At 34.0% G+C, this 25,183-nt stretch overlaps 2 protein-coding genes across 7 annotated transcripts; one reads left to right on the top strand and one right to left on the bottom strand.

Annotated features, from left to right (window-relative positions):
* Positions 1-19: 19 nt before the first annotated feature.
* On the bottom strand, positions 20-6,930 carry LOC125865829 (B3 domain-containing protein Os07g0563300-like). 5 transcript variants are annotated; one of them, XM_049546087.1, is made up of 8 exons: positions 6,736-6,929; positions 5,280-5,361; positions 5,047-5,145; positions 4,008-4,141; positions 2,861-2,960; positions 2,367-2,537; positions 2,008-2,087; positions 20-390 (listed from the first exon to the last, which is right to left on the bottom strand). In XM_049546087.1, the coding sequence occupies exons 1-7, from the start codon at positions 6,861-6,863 to the stop codon at positions 2,040-2,042; spliced, it is 762 nt and encodes a 253-aa protein (XP_049402044.1). In that variant the 5' UTR covers positions 6,864-6,929; the 3' UTR covers positions 20-390; positions 2,008-2,039. The 5 variants fall into 5 exon arrangements, with proteins under 5 accessions (XP_049402044.1, XP_049402041.1, XP_049402043.1 ...); XM_049546084.1 differs by having other exon boundaries at positions 2,363-2,537; positions 6,736-6,927; XM_049546086.1 differs by having other exon boundaries at positions 2,363-2,537; positions 2,861-2,942; positions 6,736-6,927.
* Positions 6,931-12,008: 5,078 nt separating this feature from the next.
* On the top strand, positions 12,009-24,597 carry LOC125864682 (myosin-2-like). 2 transcript variants are annotated; one of them, XM_049544713.1, is made up of 24 exons: positions 12,010-13,266; positions 13,894-13,995; positions 14,094-14,237; positions 14,324-14,474; positions 14,569-14,596; positions 14,758-14,926; positions 15,071-15,134; positions 15,317-15,330; positions 15,429-15,513; positions 16,347-16,450; positions 16,562-16,700; positions 18,559-18,677; positions 18,796-18,948; positions 19,031-19,120; positions 19,545-19,622; positions 20,017-20,172; positions 20,433-20,633; positions 20,771-20,976; positions 21,055-21,190; positions 21,593-21,722; positions 22,080-22,193; positions 22,272-22,375; positions 23,118-23,324; positions 23,805-24,597. In XM_049544713.1, exons 1-24 carry the CDS (start codon positions 12,826-12,828, stop codon positions 24,279-24,281), a joined length of 3,612 nt encoding a protein of 1,203 aa, XP_049400670.1. In that variant the 5' UTR covers positions 12,010-12,825; the 3' UTR covers positions 24,282-24,597. The 2 variants fall into 2 exon arrangements, with proteins under 2 accessions (XP_049400671.1, XP_049400670.1); XM_049544714.1 differs by lacking the exon at positions 15,317-15,330 and having other exon boundaries at positions 12,009-13,266; positions 15,071-15,130; positions 15,411-15,513; positions 23,121-23,324.
* Positions 24,598-25,183: the final 586 nt, after the last annotated feature.

Here is a 25,183-nt window from a genome sequence, read left to right as displayed (position 1 = left end):
AGATGGGGAACAAGTGTAATGATCTAAAATTATGACTTCTCATTTGCAAAAACTTGTAGAAAGAAAAAGATAAAATTATACATAATAAAAACAGGTATAAATTTAGAATGGCAATGGGAGTCGATTCCTACAAGGACCTTAAGTTACAACAACTACGCCTCAATCTCAAACAAATTGTGATCAGGCTATATGAATCCTCACTAGAACAACCTCAAGTTAATATAAAATAATGACTGGGTTTACAATCAAGTATCTATAGATATTCTATGGATTTCATAATACATATACAGGATCTGAGCATAGTTCCTGTGAACCTCATAAGTTACATGTAGATCCGCCTCCGGTAAGAGTGTCAAATGTCATGTTCCACGACATTGAGCGAGCTGAGATCTGCAGAACATCATAATCTTTAGCTTAGTAGATCATCAAACTGGATCATTAGGATATATGAGTTTCATATTCATATCATTTAAATAAGTGTTACTCAGTATGTCAAATAATAGAATTCAAATAGAAATATTATAGTACAAATAGTTCTCATGCAAAAAAAATTATAACCTAAAGTTGTTAGGTACTTCAGCCATGGTTTGATATATAGGTGCAAACTTTTTATGATGACTAATGGAAACTTAATAATGAGGATGATGCATTTTAAAGTAGCTTGTGACTTTGGGGGCGGCCTAAAGCATTTTGGATTCACGCAAGGTCTGAGAAAGAGTTGCACTCCAATGGGGGTGGTGCAGGCAATCTACCCTGACGCAAGCATCAGCTCGAACCCGTGACCTATGGATCACAACGAGAGAATTTTACCATTGCTCCAAGATTGCCTTCAAAGTAACTTGTAGTTTTCATACATAAAAAGTATTTTGGTCGGTGAATTTTACTCCTTGTATGATGAGTAATGGTAAGTAACCAGCTTCAGTTTCCAAACCAAACTCAGGATGGTAATAGCTTGTTTCGGAGACCAAAAGGGAATAAAATGCATGCAAATCAAATCAAATCAAATTTAAGGTCTAGCATAGACACTTGCAATGGCGTCTTCCATACCATTTCTGCACATTGTCAGCCATTTAATCTAGGATATAACGGTCAACAACACATCGGAAACATCACTTTTTGCAAGTTTCCACCTGAACTATCATCCGTTTACGTCTCTTATCTGAACTATCACCAACTATTTATCAAAACACACATCAACTAGTATATGATGGTGTGTAGTGTACACACTCTTTTTTTGTTTAAAAATGGTGTCGAATGGTACTCCATGCGGATGATTAGAGGAATTAATTAGAAAATCTAAAATAAATGATGAAAAGCACACTTGAAATGTCACTTTTTTACGAGTTTATTATCTGAACTATCCGGTGTTTGCGTCTCCTACCTGAATTATCGTCAATTATTATCAAAACTTATCTCGAAATTAACGAGTCAACTGTCATGCGAACAAAATTTTATTGGCAAATTAACTTGTCACCTGCCTTTTGGCGATCGTACTCTAACATTTGGTCTAGTTAGCTTCGATGTGTGTTTTGATAAATAATTGGTGATAGTTTAGAACAATACTAATTTTTTTTAAAAAAATTGGTGTAGTTCAGGTAGAAAATGCAAACGCCTGATACTTCAGGTATGAAACTCGCAAAATATGATACCTCAGGTGTGTTTTTGACCACTATCTCTTAAATCTAAGTTCAACTCCCATCTGGGGAAAAGTACAAGGTAAGGTACGAGTTTAGCTAAACAGGCTAAACCCGTAGCTTTGGCCCACACCTATATATATGTCGAGAAATGTACAAAATATGTTCAAGTATTCAATTTCGTACCTGGTAACTCAAATGAACAGTGAATTCAGTAGTATACTAAATCTATAAAGTTAAAATCTTGGATCACCTCTAAGCTCACCGTCAAACAATGCATATGATTCCATCATAATGGAACTAAAACTTCTCTTAACCCTTGCAAAGCTTTAGTTGGGTAATAAAACAAATCAAAAGAGTATGTCTTGCATACCTATGAGGTGGAAGAACCAGCCGAAGTATTCCTTAATCCCATGACCAGTTTCTGTCCCGGTTCAATTCGATAAAAAGTAACTGCAAACCAAACAACTGCAACTCAGGGTTCGATAAATGATGTTCCATACATGAGTAGAAGGAGCATTACACTACTCTGATGCATCCGAATTCACTACTTATAGTGCTATAATCAACTAATTCACTAATGGTCATCATAGATCAACAGGGAATTTTATCAATTTTCTCAGTTAGAACTGCACTCTGAATTTGAGTAGCACATTGGTTTTATCTGAACCACTGTGAAGTCTTTTCTAAAGTACTAAAAAATTAAATGGATGGATTACTTCAATTACCTACATCGCCTGCTTGCCACTTCTTCGAGACCATGTAATCTCTAAGTCCTTCCAGCACATACATTTTACTCCTAGAATTAGGCCAAAACCGGAAGTGAAAATTCCATTCCTTGCCGTCAGTATCCAGTATATTAATGGGGATCTTGTGTGGCCCAGAAAGGGGAGGAAAATAAGCCTACAAACAGGAAAACTTAGAACAACAATAACATACCCAGTGAAATCCCACAAGTGAGGTCTGGGAAGGGTAGAGTGTACACAAATCTTACCCCTACCTCGTGGAGGTAGAGAGGTTGTTTCCTAAGGAGCCTCAACTCAAGTGCAGCAAATCAAAGTAGTTATGAAAAGAAAATGTGACAGTGAAAAATTGGCAAGAGAAACTTACTGAAATAAAAGATGTCGCAGGAATCAAAAATATAAAAAACAGTGGATATTTACATTTACCCCATAACACACCTTGCTGAAAAAGGCATGAAATTCCAGGAAAAAATAGAAACTCACCTCAGCACACTTTTTGGGAATCACAAGACGTGATAATGCGAGATCAGCATCACTGGCAGACAACGATTTTTGAAACAAAGGGGTGACCACACGCCCACAGCTAAGGTATGTCAAGGAGCACAAGAATATCAATCATTAAATTCAAAGTGCAACTGAAGAGAGATCTTGTTGTCAACCAAGTTTAGGACTCATTTTTTTTGCACTTAATGAAAGTTCGCATCTTAATGATTCAAATCTCAGTCATTAAGTGCAGTTAATTTTTTAAAAATAATTACAACCACTTAATGAATTAGAATGGATCTGAATAAGTAAGATCCATAACAAAGTCTTAATACGATTAAGATGTTATATATTCACCAATTTCTGCAAATATGACATTTCACCGCTAGTCCATCCACTTTCACATCTAACCACCACCATCGCCACCACCCACCATCATCAACTACCACCACCACCGGCAATCACCACAGTCAGTCGTCACCACCAATCACCATTACCACAACAGTCATCAAACACTTTTAACAAGCATCACCATTATATATTGTCAATCACACTATTAGTACTGCCACAATTAGTTGTCATTATCATCCACCATAATTATAAGCCTCCACCACCATCAAACACCACTATTAAACAACATTGCTAGCCACCACCCACAACCATCACCATCAGCGAACACCACCACCCTCTATCGGCACACAACCACCACCATTAGCCATAACACCACCACCCACCATATAATTTTTTTAAAAAATATTTTGTTGATATATTATCTTATTTGAGTTTTAGATTTATTAATTTATAAATAAAGTTAGGTTTTATACATTAAGATGTTGAGGAAACAAGCAATCGTAATTACATAGTATTCAAATCCTAATACAACATTTTAATATTCAAATATGTATTCAAATTTACACGTTTTAATCGAAATACACGACTTAATATTCAAATGTTCAATCAAATTCAAACGTTTTAATCTTAATAAAAACAATCAAGTTCTTATTCATCTCCATATCCGAGAACTGAAAACGAGAGCAAACTTTATTTGTGTACATACCACTTTTTTTTTTTGCTAAACAAATGGCTTCAGTGTTCTCCCTTTCTAGTCTTCGGAGGCCAAGATGACTGAGTATACAACAAAGGATATTTTATGGAGATCTTCTGCAACTTTGACTCTGTGACACGAGGCCTGTACTGAGGTTCTACCACGGTTTGTGTGGCATCCAGCTGAGATTCTTCAGTTGGTACTGGAGTTTCATGGGACAAACAGCGATTCCGTGCCTGCATTAAATAAAATTAGAACTTCATAGCATTGATCTTCTCGACCTCAATAGGAATGGCAATAGAATAAAGAACATTTTGAAGCATACCCTGATAGTTCTAACCTAAAAGTGTTGAGCTTGGCAAAGTTGAAAAGTTTGGAAAGTAGGGAGAAGAGTTGCGACAAACATAGTTCAAAGTAGAGTAGAAGTTACTATACGTCTAAAAGTCAATATTTGACAGATTCAAGAGAAAACTGGAAATGGTATATGAGCAGCTCTGTTAAGCTAGATAACAGTTGTCAATGGATCTTACCAATTGCAACCGTCCAAAAGTCATTTATGACTGATAACCCCAGAGTTTCCATTGCTCTAGGAACTTTAACAAGATTCAGCAAATAAATGATGAAACATGTTCTACATGTCAACAATAAACTAAACTCCTGTTGCATATAGTACAAAGCGGATGGAGGAAGACGAAGCTGAATTCTCAAGAATCATTTTAAGTGAAGGTGCTAATGACCAACCCAAGAGATGGCCTTGTAATTAGGAACAGATTTCTTGGAGACAAAAATGTGCTCTGAATTGTGATCACAAATTTCAGATTAGAAAGGAGGGCACAGATCTAGGAAGCAGCCATCATGGTTAATGCTCTTGAACTCAGTTGGAAATATTCCATCATAAGTGGATTTTGGTGGGAGCAGGCATTCAACGTTGCATTTTCTATTATAGATGGTGGATTGTGATAATGATGGATTCTGCTATGCAGGTCAATAGGTCATCAGATGAAGGCATACTAAACTGTGCTAGTTGGCATTGTAAGTTGGAAAGAAAGTAAGAGAGAGATGGCCAACAAATATTGACAAATGATCTGGAGGGAGTAAAAACCAGTTAACTACAAATTAAAAATGCCTTAAATATTCTTACAAGAATGAAGTTCTTCTTTGAGCACTCCATGCACATAATTCCACCAAAATCCAACAGCAGATATGAATTGAAAGACACAATACATCCACAATGGATCAACTGCAATGAAAAAATATCACTGCTAAGAAATGCTTCTCACAGAGCGTACGATATACACATGAACAAAACCCTTCATTCATAGACATATCTATCTTTGTATATACACAACTATGACTGATACCTTTTCCACTAACCTTCCCACAAGATTCACAATCTCTCCAGCCATCGTCACTTGAATGGAAAGTCACACAGAACCTCCCATACTCATATACAGAACTGAAGGAAAATAAGAAGTAATCAGGCCAATGAAAGCCTCATGTATCAGAAGAAAGATTGCATTTATTAATAGCCTTCCAAGCCTCAACATATTACAGCACATTAGGCCAAGTAAGGGGGAGAACTCGAATCTCTTCATCGCACTCAGCACAATTATGACAAACACAATTTTCTTGACACAAATTATCATCACAAAGAAGCATTTTTTCACATCTCCATTTACTATGTGAGGCAAGGGTTCTGCACCATAAACTTTTTTTGGTTTACTGGATTCTAAATATATTATTTACACGCATCAAATGAACTTTTAAACATAAATACAAATTTTAAGCTAAAGCTATTGGAGTTCTGTCAAATCCGTAGGAAAAGTATTGGCTTTGCCCCAGCAAATACACGATTTAAACTAAAGCTATTGGATTAGGCCAAACCCATAGCCCCAAACAAGGGGGCAATTTAATTTAAATACTAGGTTAGCCACATTAGGCATTCGTAACTGAATTTAATTTTTTCCACATTTGTAGTGAATTTCTTAATACAAATACATATAGGCAGAGTAGATTGTAAATTTATGGTTCTGCACCATAATCTTTTTTTTGTTTACTGCATTTTAAATATATTATTAATACATATCAAACAATTTTTTAAGAGTTAAATGGTAAAAAACACATCTAAACTATCACTTGCGAGTTTCATACCTCAACTTATTATTCTCTTTACCTACCTAAACTATCACCATTTCACAAGTTCATACGACAACTATTACTCCATTTGTATTAAAATTCAAAACACACCTCGACTCCAAGGTATGTAGGCCAACTCAGCATCCACATGTGTTTTAATACAAATGGATTGATAGTTTAGGCAGGTAAAGAGAACAATGGATGTTGAGATATGAAACTCGCACTCCATTTCTATTAAAAAACATCTCGATGCTGAGTTGGCCTACACACCTTAGAATCAAGGTGTGTTTTAAATTTTAATACAAATGGAGTGATAATTAACGTATGAACTCCTAAAAAGGTGATAGTTTAGGCAAGTAAAGAGAACAATGCATAGTTGAGATATGAAACTCGCACTCCATTTCTATTAAAACACATCTCGATGCTGAGTTGGCCTACACACCTTAGAATCAAGGTGAGTTTTAAATTTTAATACAAATGGAGTGATAATTAACGTATGAACTCATGAAAAGGTGATAGTTTAGGCACGTAAAGAGAACAACGGATAGTTGAGATATGAAACTCGCTAAAAATGATCGTTTAGGTATGGTTTCTACCACTTTTAAACATATCTATAAGTTTTGAATTAAAGCTATTGAATTCGGGTTCTATTTGGGGGAATTTGTAAAAGTTAAAAAAAAAAAAAAAAACTTACGCGCAACGATGACAAAGCTGAGCGAATTTGCCACTGCGAAGGCGCCAGCCATTTCTGAAGGTAACTGAGTTTGATGAATCTTCACATTGAAAGCAGAAAGTTGTTGCTGAAGAAGAAGGAGAAGCCATTGAAAGAGAAGAAGAAAAAAAGGAAACCCTAAAAACAGAGCAAAGACAAAATTTTCAGAACGGAAACTGATTAGTATTCAAAAAAAGTGGTGATTAACATTTAACATAAACAGAGAGATAATTATGTGATTACTTCGATTAATCTGTTCTCTCAAATAAGAAAATTAGCAGTTAAACAAGATTAATTATTTTTTTTACCCTAAATACAAAATTGAAAATGAAGAATTGAGTCCAATTTGGTAGGTTGATGAAAGGGAATACATTGGATTTTGGGACCATTTAAGACATATTAGACCAACATGGCTAGTTTCGCACTAAAAAGCTTTGAGTTCAAGTCTTTTGCGAATAGAAAAATTTTTGTTGGGAGTATTTTGGTAAGTATTTTTTCATTTTTAACGAAAAAGTTTAAGTTTGAGTCTTCTAGGTATGGAATTGCTTTTGTTAGGGAGCGTCAAGTCGTCAATGTTAAACTTTTCGGCGCAAATTCTAATTTGATCGGACTTCAATGTAAAAACTGGTCAGGTGGAAAACCAAAAGAAAAAAAACTTGGAAATGAACCTTGTAATGTCTAAATCTCAATTTAGTTGAGCTTTAATATAGATATCGAATATCGAGGCGGAAAATAAAAAAAAAAGTCATATTAGAAATGTATACAAATTCGGAAATTTACCTATTTTAAAACAACTTCAAACATGCATTGTTTGAAATTGTGAAGTTCAAACAAAATAATCAAACCTCATGCATATATTTGAAAATTCATTTAATTTTTGCTTAAATTTTATCTAGATGTGGCTCAATTTAGTGAATTTTGCTTACACTTCAATTATTTTTGTCTAAACTTCGGCTAGTTTTATGAAAATTTTATGCATGTATAATTGAAATTAAGTCATTTTTATATGAACTTGGATACTATAAATTATAAGCACTGCGTGTTTAAAATTGTTATGAAATAAATAAACAATGAATTTATGTAAAAAAGTGGCATATCAAAATTATTTTTTTATAAAGTTTTTACATAGTGATAAATTAGTGATAGAACTATTATTATATTCGTAATTTATTTTATATGATTGTAATATTTGAAATTTACAACACGACTAATCTGTTTAAAGTGATAGCAATAATACATGTGATATAAATGAATTTTGGTTCACTTGGAAGATAAAGCTAGTTAAGTGTTAGGCGCAATCTCAAAATTCATGAGAAATTTAATATCAAAACTTAACTTCAAAAGCTTGAATAATAGAGCAATATATTATATAGTATTGTATATTAGGTATAGGAATATAAATATCATACTTATACATTAAAGGTTATACATATATCTTGAATTTGTTTCCTTCTTTCATCTTTATATTGTGCGATGAAGTTTGAAAAAATAATTTATCATTTGTTTCTATATATAATAATCGCGTGATGTGGCATCTGAAGTACTCCAAGTTATCCACAAGGCATGAGTAGGTGTAAGGGGCAGACTCGTGCTCGAGTCATCCAACCTAGATTACAAATATATAAACTAAAATAAAACGTAAATTATATATTTTAAAGGTATATGTAGTAGAAAAAAATATTAAAATTGTTGTGAATAAAATATTTAAAGTATAGAAAAATAAAAGATATAGCTAAAGAACTTGAGGAAGAGAGATATATTTTTTTTTACCCTTCAAACTGATGCATATATGAAGAAAATTATAATGAAGTATATTTTATAAAGGTGGACAAAAATGAGGGTGACTTTAGGCGTAGCATGTATTACATTGCAAGTTAAGTATTGTAACAGATACTATTTTGTATTAGGCATAATATATAAATATGACCATTAACTTGACTTTAACGGATAACTAGGTCCTTCAATTTTGAGTGTGCACAAGTAGTACTTAAACTTGTATAAAATTGAACAAGTAGACACACATGTCCTACATAACATAATACACGTAGGGCAGAAAATTGTCATGTAGGTGTCATGTAAGACGAAGGTGTCTATTTGTTCAAGTTTATACAAGTTTAAGTGTCTACTTGTGAACACCCAAAATTTGTCAACTGACGGTTATTTAAGGGTCATATTATGTATTATGCCTTGTATTATACTATTAACATAATATTTACCTTTATTTAAATCATGTTTTTGCACGGATTGTTATTATTTTGGGACGGTTTTTAATTTCACTCTCAAATAGAATGGTAAGTATTTTTTTTTTTAAATCTTTCATTAGGCATAAGTTTAGAGAACTATTGTCTCGCTTTGACATAAGTTTTATGCGACATAAGTACCGTGGAAATTAAGTTATGCAAGATAAGTTATAGGCATAATAAATAAATGTATCCTTCAACTTGGGTTCAATTGACATCTATGCCCTCCACTTTTGGGTGTGCACAAGTAGACACTTAAACTTGTATAAAATTGAACAAATAGACACATTTGTCTTACGTATCATCTTGCATAGCAATTTGTGTCCTACATGATGTCCTACGTGTATTATGCTAAGTAGAACATGTGAAGTGATAAATATTTTTTTCATTCTTAATTAGTTTGAATTCGAAGTATAAAATCACTTTAAATAAAAAACACTTTACTCTTTAAAGTGAAACCTTTCGATAAATTAACCGGACTCTAACACAAATACCTAACACGGCATAGATGGATGAAAACATACATTACTCTTGCACAAGCAATATCAAAAGTTGTAATGATTAGATATAATGTTAGGACTTCTTTTAAGCATAAATAATTTCAAATAGTACTATAAATGTTAATTATTTACACAAAGCATATAACATGGTTAATGTTAGTGTTACCATTGAGAAAACATTAATAGAACAATTTTTTTCCCGTGTATTTAGATAATTGTTTTAGAGTTGACTAATCTGAATAAATGTCTAAAGATTTCATTTTGGGGTAAGATGTTTTCTATATATATACCAAGGGCGACTTTATTCATAGGGAGCTCAAATCAATGGCGGAATAAATTTTTCACTAAGAGAATTCAATATATAAAAAAGTAAATAAACAAAGACATTAACAAGATTCGAAATCAGCTATAAATTCATAAAAATGATGTTGCCATTTGATGTACAATGCAATTTTCTCGTGAAAGAGGTTCAGGTGGATCATTACACCCTTAACTTAAATACGAGATTTCTAATTAAAATAAAGGGGTATTAGACACTTATCATAATCATTTTTCATTGATGATAGTAGACAAAGAAAAATATGAAATTTATGAGTTTGTACTGCCATCTCAAGATATAATGTTATTATAATAGTTGAATTCATTGTTAAATACTTATAAATATTTAATAAATGTCTTATTACTACATAAACTAGATTTAAAAATTACTATTTTTTGTGAATTCAGAATCGAGTCTCTAGATTTCCATCGATACTAAAAGAATATTACTACAAATACATTAGTTGAACAACGATAGAGTACATGCAATTCTATTTATTATATTTTGACTTGAATTAAATTAATTCAACACGAGAAATTGTTATTCTCCATGACAAAAAATATATAATTCTATTTTAATAAACTCTATTTAGATTATGGAGAGTCTTGATTATGTCAATTTTTTTTCTTAATAGATAAAAAAAAATGTATAGACTTAAGACTTTGCATTTCAAATTACATAATTCTACGTGCTTCAAAATTTTAAAATATTCCCTTACATGGCTCCAACAAACAACATAAGAAAGTCAATGACCACCACGTTTAATTTTTTGTCTTGTATTTTATTTTATTTATTTTGTCTAAATTATGGTCAAGCATGAAATACTAAAATTATAAGAAATAAATTTGAATTCGCACGTCGTATGATAACACTCTCAACTAATTATTTCCATTCCTAGAAATTTGAACTCAAGGTATATGATCGGATGATTCATTGATTTGAATATGAATTCTGCATAAATAATATTTGTGTAATTCTAATAAGGTATGTTATGCAAATAAAAAATTGAATAGCTAATGCATGAACAACTAAACTCTACATAACTAATTTCGACATAAAATAATATATAGATTATTTCCTATAACCAATTTCTATATATTATTAATTTACATAACTCCAAATTAACTATCAAATGATTCCTAATTAATTAATTTGACGTTAACTGTTAGCCTACTATAACCCTCTTTATTTTTTATTCTAATTTAGAAATCAAATAATGTAAATAAATTCGAACAGACCAAAATTAGAAGGAAAAAAAAACGACAATATAACAACAAAGAACAAATTAGAACAGGTACCTCATCATTTAGTATCATTGTCTGTCCACCACATCATTAATTTTTTTTCGTTTTAATTTATTTATTTTATATATATTTTTATCTTATTTTATAATTTTTCAATTTTAATTTTATATACTATATATTTAAGATTACAAAATTAAATAATATTTTAATATATTCTATAAATATTTAATTTATAATAATAATAATATCTAAGCCTTTTTTACTTTCTTAAATTTCGTATCGAATCAAAATTGAACAAATAAATAAAATGAAAATTATATTATTATTATTATTATTATTATTATTATTATTATTATTATTATTTTGACTACAATTCAAACTTGTCCCCCACAACAGCTTCATGAAAAAATATTCAATTTTTCGTAAAGCAACTATCATTTTTCTTTTCTTATTCGAATATTCGATACTTATTAAGGTGATCAATTAAAAAATTTCGATCAATAAAAAATTAACAAAATATAATAATATATTCAGTGAAATTCTATAAGCGAAGTCTTAAAGAATAAAATGTATCAGACTTTACCATCATTTTGTAAAGGTAGAAGAACCGTTTTCAAAAAATTCTCAGCTCAAATACAAAAAAAGTTAACGAAACATTGTTAGAGATTGCAATGGGTGGTGCGGGGTGGGTAACCCACAAAACATTTAACCCGCTCCGCTTTTGCCCCGCATAATTATTTTCAACCCGCTCGACCTTGTCCGCATCCCTCTCCGCCTCGTCTCGTTTCTATATATGATGTAATACTAAGTATTTCTTTACGCTTAATCAGATATATATTGTGTTATTACACATGTACTATTTATCAGTGTTTTTATTATGTATGTTTTTTTTTTTGGTTGTGAAAAACAATAACCAACTCATAACAGGCCAACACATCTCGTTTATCCTTTTTCTTTTCTTCTTTTCCTCCATTTTTTCTTCCATTTTTTTCCTGCATATCCAAATTGTTTGTTCTTCTTGAAAATTGTAATCTTATCACATGTGTCAACCTTGTAATAGGTGAAAAAATCTGCAAAAAAAGTTGGTGTTTTACTCTGTTCTTAATTTTTTAGCTTAAGAAGAAGAAGTTTGCAGAAAGTTTCGTTTTTCACAATTTTTTATTTCAATTTTGGGAAGAAATACAAGTTTTATTAGCTCAGAATCCCATTTTCCTTTGGTGGGGTTCGTTTTTCTTGGAGGAATTTGAAGTTTATTGCATTTTTTTTGGGATTGGAATTTGATGTTCATGTTCGAGAACCCCACGTAGAAATCTCGAACATGTGTTGAAATCTGAATCTGTAAATCGGGTTTTTGGGATTGTGGGGTTGAAGATTTGAATGAAGATGGTGGGTTACTTTGTTTTTTGATTTTAGCTTAAGAAGAAGAGGAAGATTCCAGAAACTTCGTTTTCCAGAAATTTGTTTCCATTTGGGGAAGAAACATAAGCTGTATTAGCTCAGAATCCCATTTTCCTTTCTTGGGTTTCGTTTTTTTCTTAGCAGAAGTCGAAGATTATTTCGAGGTTTATTGCGTAATTTGATTGGAATTTTTCAGGTTGAAGTTTGATGTTCATGTTTGAGAACCCTCAGTGTGTTGAATTCTGAATCTGTATCAGTGTTTTTAGGATTGTGGGGTTGAACAATGTTCAGATTTGAATGAAAACTGTATTTTATAACAGAAATTTCTAAAAAAGAAAAAGCTTTTTTCCTCTCTTAATTGGAACTTAAAAATGTCGTCGGTTTCAGAAACTTCTAGAACTCTTAGTTCTCTGGAAGAAATGCTGGAAGCCCTTAAGCAAAGGGACGAGAATGAGAAGCCTAAAGATTGCCCACCAGCATTACCATTTAGGCCAAAGTTAGCTTCGAGAACTAGGCCTCCTTCTCCGAAGAGATCGATGCCTAGTACACCGGAAAAGCGTGACATTGAATTGGAAAATGGCAAAAGAGAAGAAGAGTTTAAAGGGAAACTAGGTAATGTGTTTGGAGCCAAAATGTGTAAAGAGGTGGATTCTAGTAGTGAGTCACCTTATGTTAATTCATCAGCTCAAAAGGAATATAGACAGAGATTTTGGGAAAACGATGGTGCTAACCTTGATAATAAGCTTCCTTATTCTCTCCCAAAGTTTCGCGAGGATGAGTGGGATGACAACATCAGTTATTTTATTGAAAAGGTAATAGGAACTTACTGTAGAAGTTGTGTGTTGTTCAGTTTTATATGCTTAGTATGCTAATTTTGTTTGTTTGATAGAATGTTGGATTTCTGATTATGGGTAGTGGGCTTCAGTTACTAGAAATCCGTAAGAGTTTGAATTGATCTTCTTGGCTTGGGAAGTTGCTATTATCGTTTGTTGACTAATTATCGAGTTAATATAGACAATTCATATAGCTTAACTAGGTTGGGCGTTTGGGATTAAGAGAACTCAAAATGTGCAGATGAGAGAGATAATTTCCTGTTTGGTTGGACAATCCACAGTACAGCTGCTCAAGTTTGTAAATACAGTTTCGAATATCTTTCAGCTCTTTTGTTTCTTGAGCTTACTGCAGTTTACCTGTAAGTCGTTGGGCATGTTTGGAATACTAACACTTTTAACTAAATGGTGAGTTGGTAAACAAAAACTGTGCATGTTCTACTTTGAACTCCCATTGTTTGTCGAAGTGTGTTTTTTTTTTTTTTTTGGCAGGAAGATTTCATGAATTTTACGTGATGTGGTATAGCTTTTGAGACATCTTTTGAATGTAACTAACGAGTAGTTATATTAATGGTGGCCCACACTCATCTTCAAAGCTCTGTATTTCAGAAGCTTCGTGTTTGGTGCCATCTGAAAAATAGACAATGGGAACCAGGACAGGTGCAATCAACTTCTGGAGACAAAGCCTCAGTATTGCTCTCTGATGGCAGTGTAAGTTCACCTGTTCTGGCTATTCACTATGATGAACAATGAAGTTTAAAATAATTGAATTAAAAAGATCTATTTGTACTTACTTTGTCAACCTATAGGTTGTGGCAGTGCCCGTTGAAGAGCTTTTACCTGCAAATCCAGATATTCTTCAGGGCGTGGATGATCTCATACAACTTTGTTATCTTAATGAGCCATCGGTTCTTCACAACCTCCAATATAGATATGCTCAAGATAGAATATATGTGTGTACTCTTAAGACAGCTCACTGTCTCATCAGATGTAGAACATCATGCCTTCATTTTAATGTTTTCTGTCCCTATGCTTACAGACTAAGGTCGGGCCTGTTCTAATAGCAGTCAATCCCTTCAAAGAGATCCAATTGTATGGGAGCAAACTTGTAACAGCATACAAGAAGAAACTCTTGGATAGTCCTCACATTTATTCTATTGCTGAAACTGCCTACAGTCAAATGATGGAAGGTCTTTATAATTCCTAAATTCATTCCTGGTTCCTGAAACTTTGAGATGACATTAGTCGATCCTTATTTTCTTGCTTTTCCTGTGTATCTTGCAGATGAAGTAAATCAATCCATCATCATAAGGTTGGTTGAAGTGTCTCATTGTTAGAGTTTGTAACGCGAAGTATCTGATGATAGTGTCTACACTGGTTGAGTAATTGCATGTCTTGGTTGTAATGATCAAATTTGTGGTAAGCCTAATGCTTGTATTTTTCAAATAACTAACTTCTCTTCATATCATTTAGTGGGGAAAGTGGATCTGGGAAGACGGAAACAGCAAAATTCGCGATTGAATATTTGGTTATGATTAGTGGAGGCAACAATCATGTAGAAAGTGAGCTGCTGCAGACAAGTTGCATATTGGAGGCTTTTGGAAATGCTAAAACCCTCAGGAATAACAACTCCAGTCGATTTGTCAGTCTCTATATCTTCTTCTGTTTCTTTTTGTTTGCTATCTTTCTTTTGGGGAGTGGGGTGGGGGTGTAAATGGAATAGCTTCTTTGAATTGGTAATGGCCCGTTTTGCACTTGGACTAACAGATGCCCTGATGGGTTGCAGGGAAGGTTGATTGAAATTTATTTTAGTGCAGAGGGAGGAATTTGCGGTACTAATGTACAAGCATGTAAGGATGTTTATTGAGATGAATTTCCTTATAAAATACATGTCTTGTCACTTGTTACTTGTTAGTATTGTTTTTGGTATCAATTTGTTGAAATTGTTTTGTAATGTTATTTTGGTCCCATTTTACTGACTTCTACCAATCTTTGTGCATGTCTAATACGTTGATGCTAAAATATTGGATAGTTCTTCTTGAAAAGGTGGGCATTTTTCTTTTGTTTATTCTTCCTTCTATTTTCTTGTTAAAATTGTGCGTTCATCAGAGCTAAATCTTTCTGAGACACGTCTACTTTGGCAGTCAAGAGTGGTTCAACTGGCTCATGGAGAGAGGTCTTACCATATCTTTTACCAGCTATGTGCTGGGGCTCCTTCTGCTTTGAGAGGTTTGGATTCCGATATTGAACCTTTCATTGTAGTCTTCTTTTGTTACTTATTTTACTTGTTCGGGTCTTTACATCTGTCATGGGCTCCACACTTTAGTTTTCTCAGTAGGATATGATTTTTCAGTAATTTCTATGAATTTATAAACATTTTCAAGCCGTGAACCATCTTCTATTGTTACTGTTGCATTGTACTACCTGTGAGATGTTTCTCTTCATATCTTTTTCAGAATGGATATTACTATGATTCTAAAAGCAACATAGGAGCTATAATTTTACTGAATAAGTGCTTTTCATTATCAGAAAACATTAGTTGAAGAATTTCCGTTGATGATGGTGATCTTTTGTTTGAATTTGTGGTATTGTAATGGTGAACTTGCAATCACAAGTCTGTAGGTTTTTTTTTTACTGGATGCTGTTGAATGTGGAATACAATAGGTTATCTACTTGGTGCATGAAAGTTTGAGTTGGAAAATTTGGAATTTGAGCATAAACTAGATGGAGTAAAGTAGATTATATCAAGTGACTGGAAACACCTGCAACACTGTCTTTGAATGAAGTTCCTTGAGTTCTATGTACATACACGTGTGCTTTTTTCTTTTTGGTTAAAAAGAGCATCTGAAGACATAGTATCAGACATTTCAACTTCTTTGGCTTTCGATTATTCCAGAAGTGGGACCACTGTTTCTTGGCTAGATGTGTGATTTGAATACTCTACAGCTCTGGATAATTCTTTTTTGTGTCTCTTTTTTAAAAGGAGAGGTAGGTGTTAAATAAAGAAGTCCTCGAAAGATTTTGTACCTTCACATTCAGAACATTTGTGATTCTTTTTTCAGATAAACTGAAGCTGACAGGTGCTTCGGAGTACAACTTTCTCAACCAGAGTAATTCGTTGGTGATCCATAATGTTGATGATGCAAAAAAGTTTCATGTGCTTGTGGTGAGCTCAAGGGATCAGATTGGTTAATTTAGATTTTAATTCTTTTGCTTTCAATTCAAAGTCATGTTGGATCTTTTTGTTGTTAATTCCTTTCATGCACTCCCTTTTCAGAAAGCCCTAAACACTGCGGGGATTTCTGAAAGAGACCAAGAGCATGCTTTTCAGATGGTTGCTGCAGTGCTATGGCTGGGAAACATAACATTCGCAGCAATTGGCAATGGAAACAATGTTGAAGTTGTGCAATGTGAAGGTGAGCTATTTATGTGAAGTACAATTTTGCTAATTTTGCTCCTTTTGTATTCTTGTTCTCCTTGAAATAAATAATACAGTAACATATTTGATTTCTATACTTGTGTCATCATTGATCTCTGATCCTATTCTTAGTAGTCTGTTGCAGCCTAGACTTCTTAATTTATAAAAAAATGGAGTTCCATTACGGAAAGATGAATAATTCTTGTCAATTAAAAGTATTCATAGCTAGTCATGCCAAGATATTAGCAGTAACTAAACTATTCCATTTCTAAAGAACCATCTGATACCTACAATTATTACATGTGGTTCTATAACACAAAAGTTAATCTGGTAAAGGAAAATATCACGACCAAGGAGGGCCGTGATCGGCACCCGACGATCTGACTCCAGAAGGTCGAACCAGTAGAACTTTAGTACCTGTTAATTGTCAACAAATGCATAAGGGCACTCGCTTGCCCAAACCAAGACTCATATACTTACATCTATGCATGGATAATCCTCAAAATGTGAATCCATAGCACAATCACATGCATAATACGTCCTGGTCACCATAGCTTTCCCATCACGCCTGCCCAGGGGGTCCAAATTTTCTACTCGCATGATTGGACAAGTTGTGCTAGCACCCTCCACCGTCCAGTAAGAAGTCAGAACTTCTTATAGAGAACTCCAAATGACAAACCTTTCTAATTGTTAGAAACCAGTTTTCAAGTGCTACAATTTTTCTTCAGAAATCATGGCCAAATCTGCCATATTTATAACAGGATATGCATTTTTGAAGTTGGTCCTTGTTTCAATTTTAGAGATTTCTTGCTCCTTGTGTTATTTTCCTACTTTTCTTGTTCTAAAGTACATATTTAAATCCAAAATACTTCCGTTTCATAACAATCACTCACCAAATATATCCCCATCGTTCCAACACAATAAACCAAGCACTTCTCACTTTTCACCATATAGATGGCTCATTTGAGGGAAATGGAAAGTGTTACAAACAAATTAGTGTGGGATACTCATATTTACTTAACCTTATATTATAACTGAAAATATATTTGGATCTCCTGTTGTATGATCTATTACTATGATACTAGAATGCAAGAATATGTATTTCCTTTATCCCATTGCAGTGTCCCCTTATTTTATTCCCCTTCTTCAGTTTTATTCAAGTAATTTTCTGCCATACAATGGGTCAATTTGGTGCCATCCCTCATGCCATGCTCTAAAAAGAATGGTCAATGTTTATTTTGTTAACACACATAATTAAAGAAATTCACAATCACGGAGATGTTCTGTAGTTATAAATTTTTGTGAGGAGGATGAAAGAGTGTAGAGAAAATGCTTAGGTCTGTGCACAATCAACTCTTTGTTGACTTTTCGTGGTGTAGCCTATCTGTAATTTCCTTCTGTGTCAAACAATATATTGTTCTTTCTCCTTTGAGTAGGAGAGACAGTGTGTCTTGTTTTGTCATTGTCAGTTTTGCTACTTTTTCCTGGACTTGTATTTTTAACTGCAAGTTTAATCTTTTGTAATCAGCTTTTTCTTTGAGCCTTTGAGGTTCTATTTAAGGTTTTTTTTTTTTCATTCTTTTAGGCCATGAGCAGGTTATAACGTCATAAAACCTCTTTTTTAGGCTTTATTGGAAAATCTTTTGCTTTCTCAAGATAATTCTTTTCTTTCCCCTTTTTCGTTGTGTTCTTCCAGTTATGACTATTTTGATCTTGTGTCTCTTTCATGCGAGGATTTTGAATTATGCCCTATTGTGCTAGTTCCCTGATACAGTTTTATATGTTTGTTATAACTGTGCTTAACTGGAGATACTAAAGCTGACATGTTTGGTATTTTACTATCTCTGGTGTTGCAGCCGTTATAAATGCTGCTAGCTTAATGGGCTGTAGTGCCAATGACCTCATGCTAGCTTTATCAACCAGGGAAATACAAGCTGGCAAGGATAAGGTTGTCAAGAGTTTAACCATGCAACAGGTTCGTTACTGAGTTGTATAGGCTCTGCATCAAATACATTATTTCTGCAAATTTTGATTTTGGAACTCCTACCTTTTTTTTCAAGAACCATAATGGAATGGTTTTAACTCTGATTCAGGCAATTGATACAAGAGATGCAATGGCCAAGTTCATCTATGCAAACCTGTTTGGCTGGATAGTGGATAAAATTAATAGATCTCTTGCAATGGGTAAAGAGAAGACTGGTAGAAGCATAAACATTTTAGATATTTATGGTTTCGAATCATTTGAGGTAAACTGATTTTCAAGATGTTGTTACTATTGTAAAACATAAGAATATATCTGTTATCCCACTTGCCATTTTTTCTTTGCAGAAAAATAGCTTTGAACAATTTTGCATTAACTATGCAAATGAGAGGCTCCAGCAGCATTGTTACCGACATCTCTTCAAACTTGAGCAAGAAGTAAGCACATCAGCATGCTTTGTAGTTACTGACTTCTTGTTTCTTCATGCATTTTCTTTTGGGATAATGTTCTTATTTCTTTATTCCTTTCAGTTACTCACTTCTTTTTACATAAATAGGAAAACAAAGAACTAGGCTTATGCTGACTTTGCATCAGCTGATTATAATATAAGTGAAGTTTTTATCTTGTAAAAGAAAGAGTGATTTTTTTTTTATGAAAACTGGAGTGAGAAAGTCTGAGCACATATTTTAGGACCTCGGGTGCTGTCTGCAAATGTTGTTATGTTGTGCAGACGAAATAAGGATTATTGTCAGACACTTTTCTCTCTGATTTGTGGCATATCTGAGCCTTATTCCGACTCCTGTAGATACTTATTACAGCCTATGTTGGATAGTGACCCCAAAATGATGTATTGTAATTCAGGAATATGAATTGGATGGAATTGATTGGACAAAAGTAGATTTTCAAGATAACCAAGAGTGCTTGGATCTTTTTGAGAAGGTATGTCTGACTTTTGGTTCTTTTCTTCCACTGAATTTTGCATTCAAGAATGTTCATAGTCTGCTAAATTTCTGCGCTTCAGACTTCTAACACTTCAGCACAACACAGTCATTATCTTGTTTTGTTTTCTCTTGTAGTGTTCTTGCTCTTTCTCATATTCAATTGTTGATTTGGATAAGAAGAGACACTTGTTCCCTTATTAGAAAAGAAGAGACACTTGTTCATTCTGATTATCACAATTTTGATGGACATCATTTACACACACGCTGTATTTCATATTGTAGAAGTTAAAACTACTTCTTGGCAGAGAAGTTGTGAAAATGCTAACATATTCAGTAGACGTTCTAATGATAAATCATCTCCCATCTATGGATTCTAATGATGCCTTCTGCAGAAACCCATTGGGATAATATCTTTATTGGATGAAGAATCAAATTTTGATAAAGCAACTGACTTGGCCTTCGCCAATAAGCTTAAGCAGCACCTGAAAGCTAACCCTTGCTATAGAGGAGATAGAGAAGAATTTGGTGTTCGCCATTATGCTGGAGAGGTCAGTTTCTTTTAGAAATGTGTCTTGAGAACTTGTGCCGTATGATATATATGTAGTCATGAAGGATAATTCCTTGCTAGAACTGAGACTCTTGTGAGGAAATTAAGGTTTGGGATCTGATGCATCAGAATTTGCTCAAGGGCAACAATTGATGTTTCAGGAAATGAAGATCAATAAGCTTCTTTCAAATATCTCTGATATTGTTGCTGGCTATAAATATTTCTGTTTTATCATTGTAAAAGTTTTTTCATCTTATTTAGGTTATCTATGACACAAGTGATTTCTTGAATAAGAATAGAGATACAGTGCATCCCGACACTATTCAGCTACTCTCATCAAGCAGTGAGGACTTGCTCAAGTTGTTTGCCTCCTCTTTTGCTAATCAGTCCAAGAAAACAGCAAGTTCAATTCATATTGAGATATCAGACTTTCAGAAGCAAACAGTTGCTACTAAATTTAAGGTAGTTATGCCGTTTTCTTACTTTCTTATAAAACTTAACATGGTGATAGAAGTATTTTATACTAAATATTTGAGAAAATAACTTTGTATTATGATGCTGAAAAAATAGTCAATATTGCCTTTATCAAAATCTTGCAGGATGTGTTGTTCAAATTGATGCAGCAGTTGGAAAGTACTGCGCCACACTTCATTTGTTGCATAAAACCGAACAATAAGCAGGTTCCTGGCATGTACAACAATGATCTTGTCTTTGAGCAGCTCAGAAGCTACAGTCTTCTTGAGGTTGTTCGGATCTCTAGATCTGGGTATCCTACTAGGATGACACATCAAGAATTCTGTATAAGGTGAAATGTGTGCTCCTTGCTTTACTGCTAAGTTTCCCTTTTGGATGTTCTGTGACTTATACAAATGTGGTTATTTAGGTATGGTGTCCTCCTTCCAGAAGACCATGAACGCAAAGATCCCTTAAGCATGTCTGTTTCCATTCTGCGGCAATTTGACATCCTTCCCGAAATGTACCAAGTTGGGTATACAAAGTTATATTTCCGGGCAGGACAGGTAAGTTTTTTTTTTTCTTAGTTTCTCAAGTGTACCTATGTTTTCTTTTTTTATAAAAAATTTTTTTGATTGCCATAAATCATTGACACAGATGCAACTTGTAACTTATTTAATCATAGCTATTACAGAATTAAGCAAATAAAAATTGTAATGTCTCTTAAAATTAATTAGCTACATCACGACGAGAATTTCAGATTTAAGAAGCACATTTGACCTCAAATTTTTCTGCAATTAGTCCCATGATATTAGAATAATGAAAAATGACATAAACTGTGCTAATAATTTTTCTATGATTAGTATGGCTAAATTTGGACTTCTAGTGAGGCAATGGTTGTGCATGTTACTAAAGAATGAATTTTCTAGTGTATCGATTTTCTGAACTTCTATCATGGCGACTTGTAGATTGCTGTGCTGGAGGATGTGAGGAAACAAGTTCTGCAAGGCACTCTTGAGGTGCAGAAGTGCTACAGTGGTCCTCATGCTCGTCGTCATTTCCATGAGCTCAAAGGAGTAGTGATCATACTTCAATCATGTAAGGCTGAACGTTTTACAGCAGTTTATTTTTAGAAAGAATGTTGTTCAACCTTCAAAGAAGCTATTAATGAACAGAATTTTCTCTCGCCAGTTTTATTTGTATATTAATTCTGTTTATTTCAAACAATTTCTTTTTTTCAGTTTAAAAAAATAATAACTGCTCTTTTCAAATTATTTAGTCGATAACTTCAAGTTCTTGAGAAACCAGTGATTCCATAGCCAAACTCCTTTCTCTCATTTCTTTGTTTCTTCCTTCCTTTCTTTTTAGTGGGAATAAGTTGACGTCATGGAATTTTCTAGAATTTTTAATTCAAGGTAGTACTTGGTGATATGATGTCAAAATATTTTATTGTAGTTGTTCGTGGTGAAATTGCTCGAAGGCAGTATAAGTATTCTCTGGAGTCTAAACAGAAAGATGCTAATAAAGAAAATGATGAGCAGCTGGTGGCTGTTCTGCAGATACAATCAGGTAAAGTTTTTTCTTTTGGCATCTAAGGTTATGAAATTCAAATATGGATTTATTTGCCTAACTTTTCTTTTCTTGCAGCTATTCGTTGCTGGTTGGCTCAGAGGCATCTTAATCAACTGCAGAAGTCGAAAAAGTTAATTCAAGACAGACCAAAACCAGCCAAAAAGACTACGGAGGTGAAGGTAATCTGTTTGGTAGACGATCATCAATATCTTTATGTGCAAGCTCTCTTGCGTCAACCTCTGTTTATCTAGATGGTCCCTAGCATGAAATAGTTTATCTTTCTACTAAAAGATTTTCCATAAGTTCTATTGTAACTTGTCTTCTTTCTTCATTCAGAATTCTAGTATCTGCTTCAGGATTAATATCTTTAAGAATTTGGTGGCCTGTTGCGTGAAGCCAGTTTTAGGTATCTTTTCCCCCCCTTTTAGCAAATCCAATTGTAGGTGTTCTAATACTTTTCCTATATGAAAAATAAAAAATGTTTCTTCTTAATGTTTTATCCTTCCTCAAGAGGATGAAATACTCAATCTTGATATTGTTGAGTGTTTGATCCTTTAAATTAAGGTAAAAACAAGTGAGAAAACTATGTATTTTTCAATGGATAGGAAGGCCTTTTTTTGTTTAGACGTTGATCATATAGCCTAATATGCAGCCCCGAATAATTAATTAATTAGCAGCCAAAAAGAAGGAAAAATGACAGTTGGTGAAGAGTAAATGATGGATCCCAAACCCCTTTTCTCTAACTTATAATTCACTCTCTTTTGTATGTTCTAACTCCCTGTGGCTGTTGCACAAAGTGGAGTCTAATTTTAGGAACTAATCTGCACACTCTGGAGGCAACTAAGTAGCGTATAAAATGCTTCACTTTGACTTTTGAGAGTAAGAGTGACTCTGTAGTAAGCTCATTTCTTTTTATCTCAGCAGGACTTGCCTGCAGAAATTTTACCTTCTGTTGTCGAAGACCTCGAAAGGCGGGTTTTGGTGGCTGAGGCAACCCTTGAAGAGAAGGAAAAGGAAAATGCTGCCCTAAAGGAGCAAGTAAATCAATTGGAGTCCCGATGGTCAGATTATGAGGTCAGGATGAGGTCGATGGAGGAGATGTGGCAAAAACAAATGGCATCATTGCAGGTTAGTAATATCTCCAAATCCATGTGATCATAGAGAAGAGAGAGTTTCTACTGATTGTCGTGTCTTCTTACTAGTGCTGTAGTCTAATGGTTCTGGTTTACGATAGAGAGACGTATTAGGTCCATCAAATTTCGATGCAAAATCAGCCATGTGAAGCTCTCCGTAGTTGCTAACCATAATCCTGTTTTGTCAATGACTTGAAAGCTATTATGATATAACGAACGTGCATCTAGTCATGATGCTTCTTCGGCATTGAACAGACAAACATATCTTCTTTCCCAGTGGAAGAAGCACTTGGGGCCTGGGGGAGCAAACAAATAAATCTGAGCAGAGTTTTTTATTCAGAAGTTGATACTTGGGCGGTTAATGTTATTTTAATTTGCTTTCGGGTGTGGAGCATATGCATATGTTCTTGATATTCCATATACAGGAACGATAAATTTGCTAACGTCTTTTACATCAAATGCTTTGCTTTGGCAGGCAAGTTTGGTTTCAGCCAAGAAGAGCCTTGGTGTTGACAATTCTGCCGGTCAGCCTGGAAAACCTGAAGGTTCTCCATCTCCTTGCGGTTATGAATCTGAAGACACTACAACAACTATGGGCACTCGCACTCCTGGGGGCAGCACTCCTATAGAATATGCTAGCAACGGTGTAGATTTTGGAGGTATTAGAGAGATTAATGGTGGTTTATGTGTAGTCAATTACCTTAGCAGGGAGTTTGAGCTACGGAAACAAAATTTTGATGACGAAGCCATGGCAATTAGTCAGTTGAAGTCAGGGCAGTTACAGTCTACTAGTCCTGCAGAAGATTTTCGAAGACTCAGACACAAGTTTGACGAATGGAAGAAAGACTACAAGGCTCGGTTAAAGGAGACAAAGTCAAAGGTACACAAGCTTGGTTATTCAGAAGCAGAGAAAACTCGTAGAAATTGGTGGGGAAAGAAGAGCAAAAGATAACTACTTCTTCTTCTTCGTCGTCTTTTGTGTGTGAAAAATGTATAGATAGAAACTCATTTTCCCAACTATGGGTTCTTAGTATAGCAGAGTTAGTGGAGACCGGGGAATGTAGTGTGCTCCGATCGAAAGGATCCACTCTCTCCTTAGATAGTTCTAGTCCTGTTTGTGATTATGTTTGTTTGTAGACTATGTTAGGTTCTTGAACATTCATCCATAGAGTTTTGCAGAACTTGTGATAGATCAGTTTCAGCTGCAGAAGAATGATTTATTTTACAACTCAAATGAGTATCAAAACATGATTGCATTTTGCTTACTATTACTTATGTATTTTTGGATCCTCGTTCACAACTATTTTGATTTGATGCACTTGAGTCGAGGGTCTTTTGGAAATAACCTCTCTACCTTCACGAGGTAGGAGTAAGGTCTACCTTTTCCGGATTCCACTTGTCGGATTACTAAGTAAGTTGTTGCTATTGCTGTATACTTGTATATTTTTGGACTGATTGATGTATCCAGTAGAACCCTTTGGGCTAAGCAGTAAAAATGAAATGAGATGCTACTTTGTGGATTGTCAAGAAGGAAGGATACCTGTGCCGGTGGGACGTAGTAGGTTTTTTATGTGGAGTAGCGAGGTGTGGATAATGTGGATAAGTTGGCTTGAACAGTATATTTTGCCGGTGAAAAGTAGTAGGTCTTTTAGTGGAATAGTCAAGTGTGCGTAAGCGAGACCTTTATATAAAAGAAATCATCCCTCTCACCGTAGAAGGGGTGAAAAAAAACACAAAATATGCATTCTACTTTAGCAGACATTAATGATTGTTTCCATGATTCAAACGCATAAAAAATCAAAAAGATGATCAAATAAGACAATCGAACAAAAAATATGAAAAAAGAAAAGGTAT

The sequence above is a fragment of the Solanum stenotomum genome, chromosome 5 (assembly GCF_019186545.1).
Source record: "Solanum stenotomum isolate F172 chromosome 5, ASM1918654v1, whole genome shotgun sequence".
NCBI classification, from domain to species: Eukaryota; Viridiplantae; Streptophyta; class Magnoliopsida; order Solanales; family Solanaceae; genus Solanum; species Solanum stenotomum.
This window is presented reverse-complemented; position numbering and strand designations above follow the sequence as displayed.

Excerpts from the sequence above, each read along its gene's own strand:
- LOC125864682 (XM_049544713.1), top strand. The coding sequence starts at position 12,826 with ATGTCGTCGGTTTCAGAAACTTCTAGAACTCTTAGTTCTCTGGAAGAA. Across the intron at positions 13,996-14,093 it reads TATTGCTCTCTGATGGCAGT|GTTGTGGCAGTGCCCGTTGA; the intron begins GTAAGTTCACCT and ends GTCAACCTATAG. Across the intron at positions 21,191-21,592 it reads TATATTTCCGGGCAGGACAG|ATTGCTGTGCTGGAGGATGT; the intron begins GTAAGTTTTTTT and ends GGCGACTTGTAG.
- LOC125865829 (XM_049546084.1), bottom strand. The coding sequence starts at position 6,863 with ATGGCTTCTCCTTCTTCTTCAGCAACAACTTTCTGCTTTCAATGTGAA. Across the intron at positions 5,146-5,279 it reads ATTGTGAATCTTGTGGGAAG|TTGATCCATTGTGGATGTAT; the intron begins GTTAGTGGAAAA and ends TTTTCATTGCAG. Across the intron at positions 2,961-4,007 it reads TTGCAGAAGATCTCCATAAA|CTGTGGGCGTGTGGTCACCC; the intron begins ATATCCTTTGTT and ends GACATACCTTAG.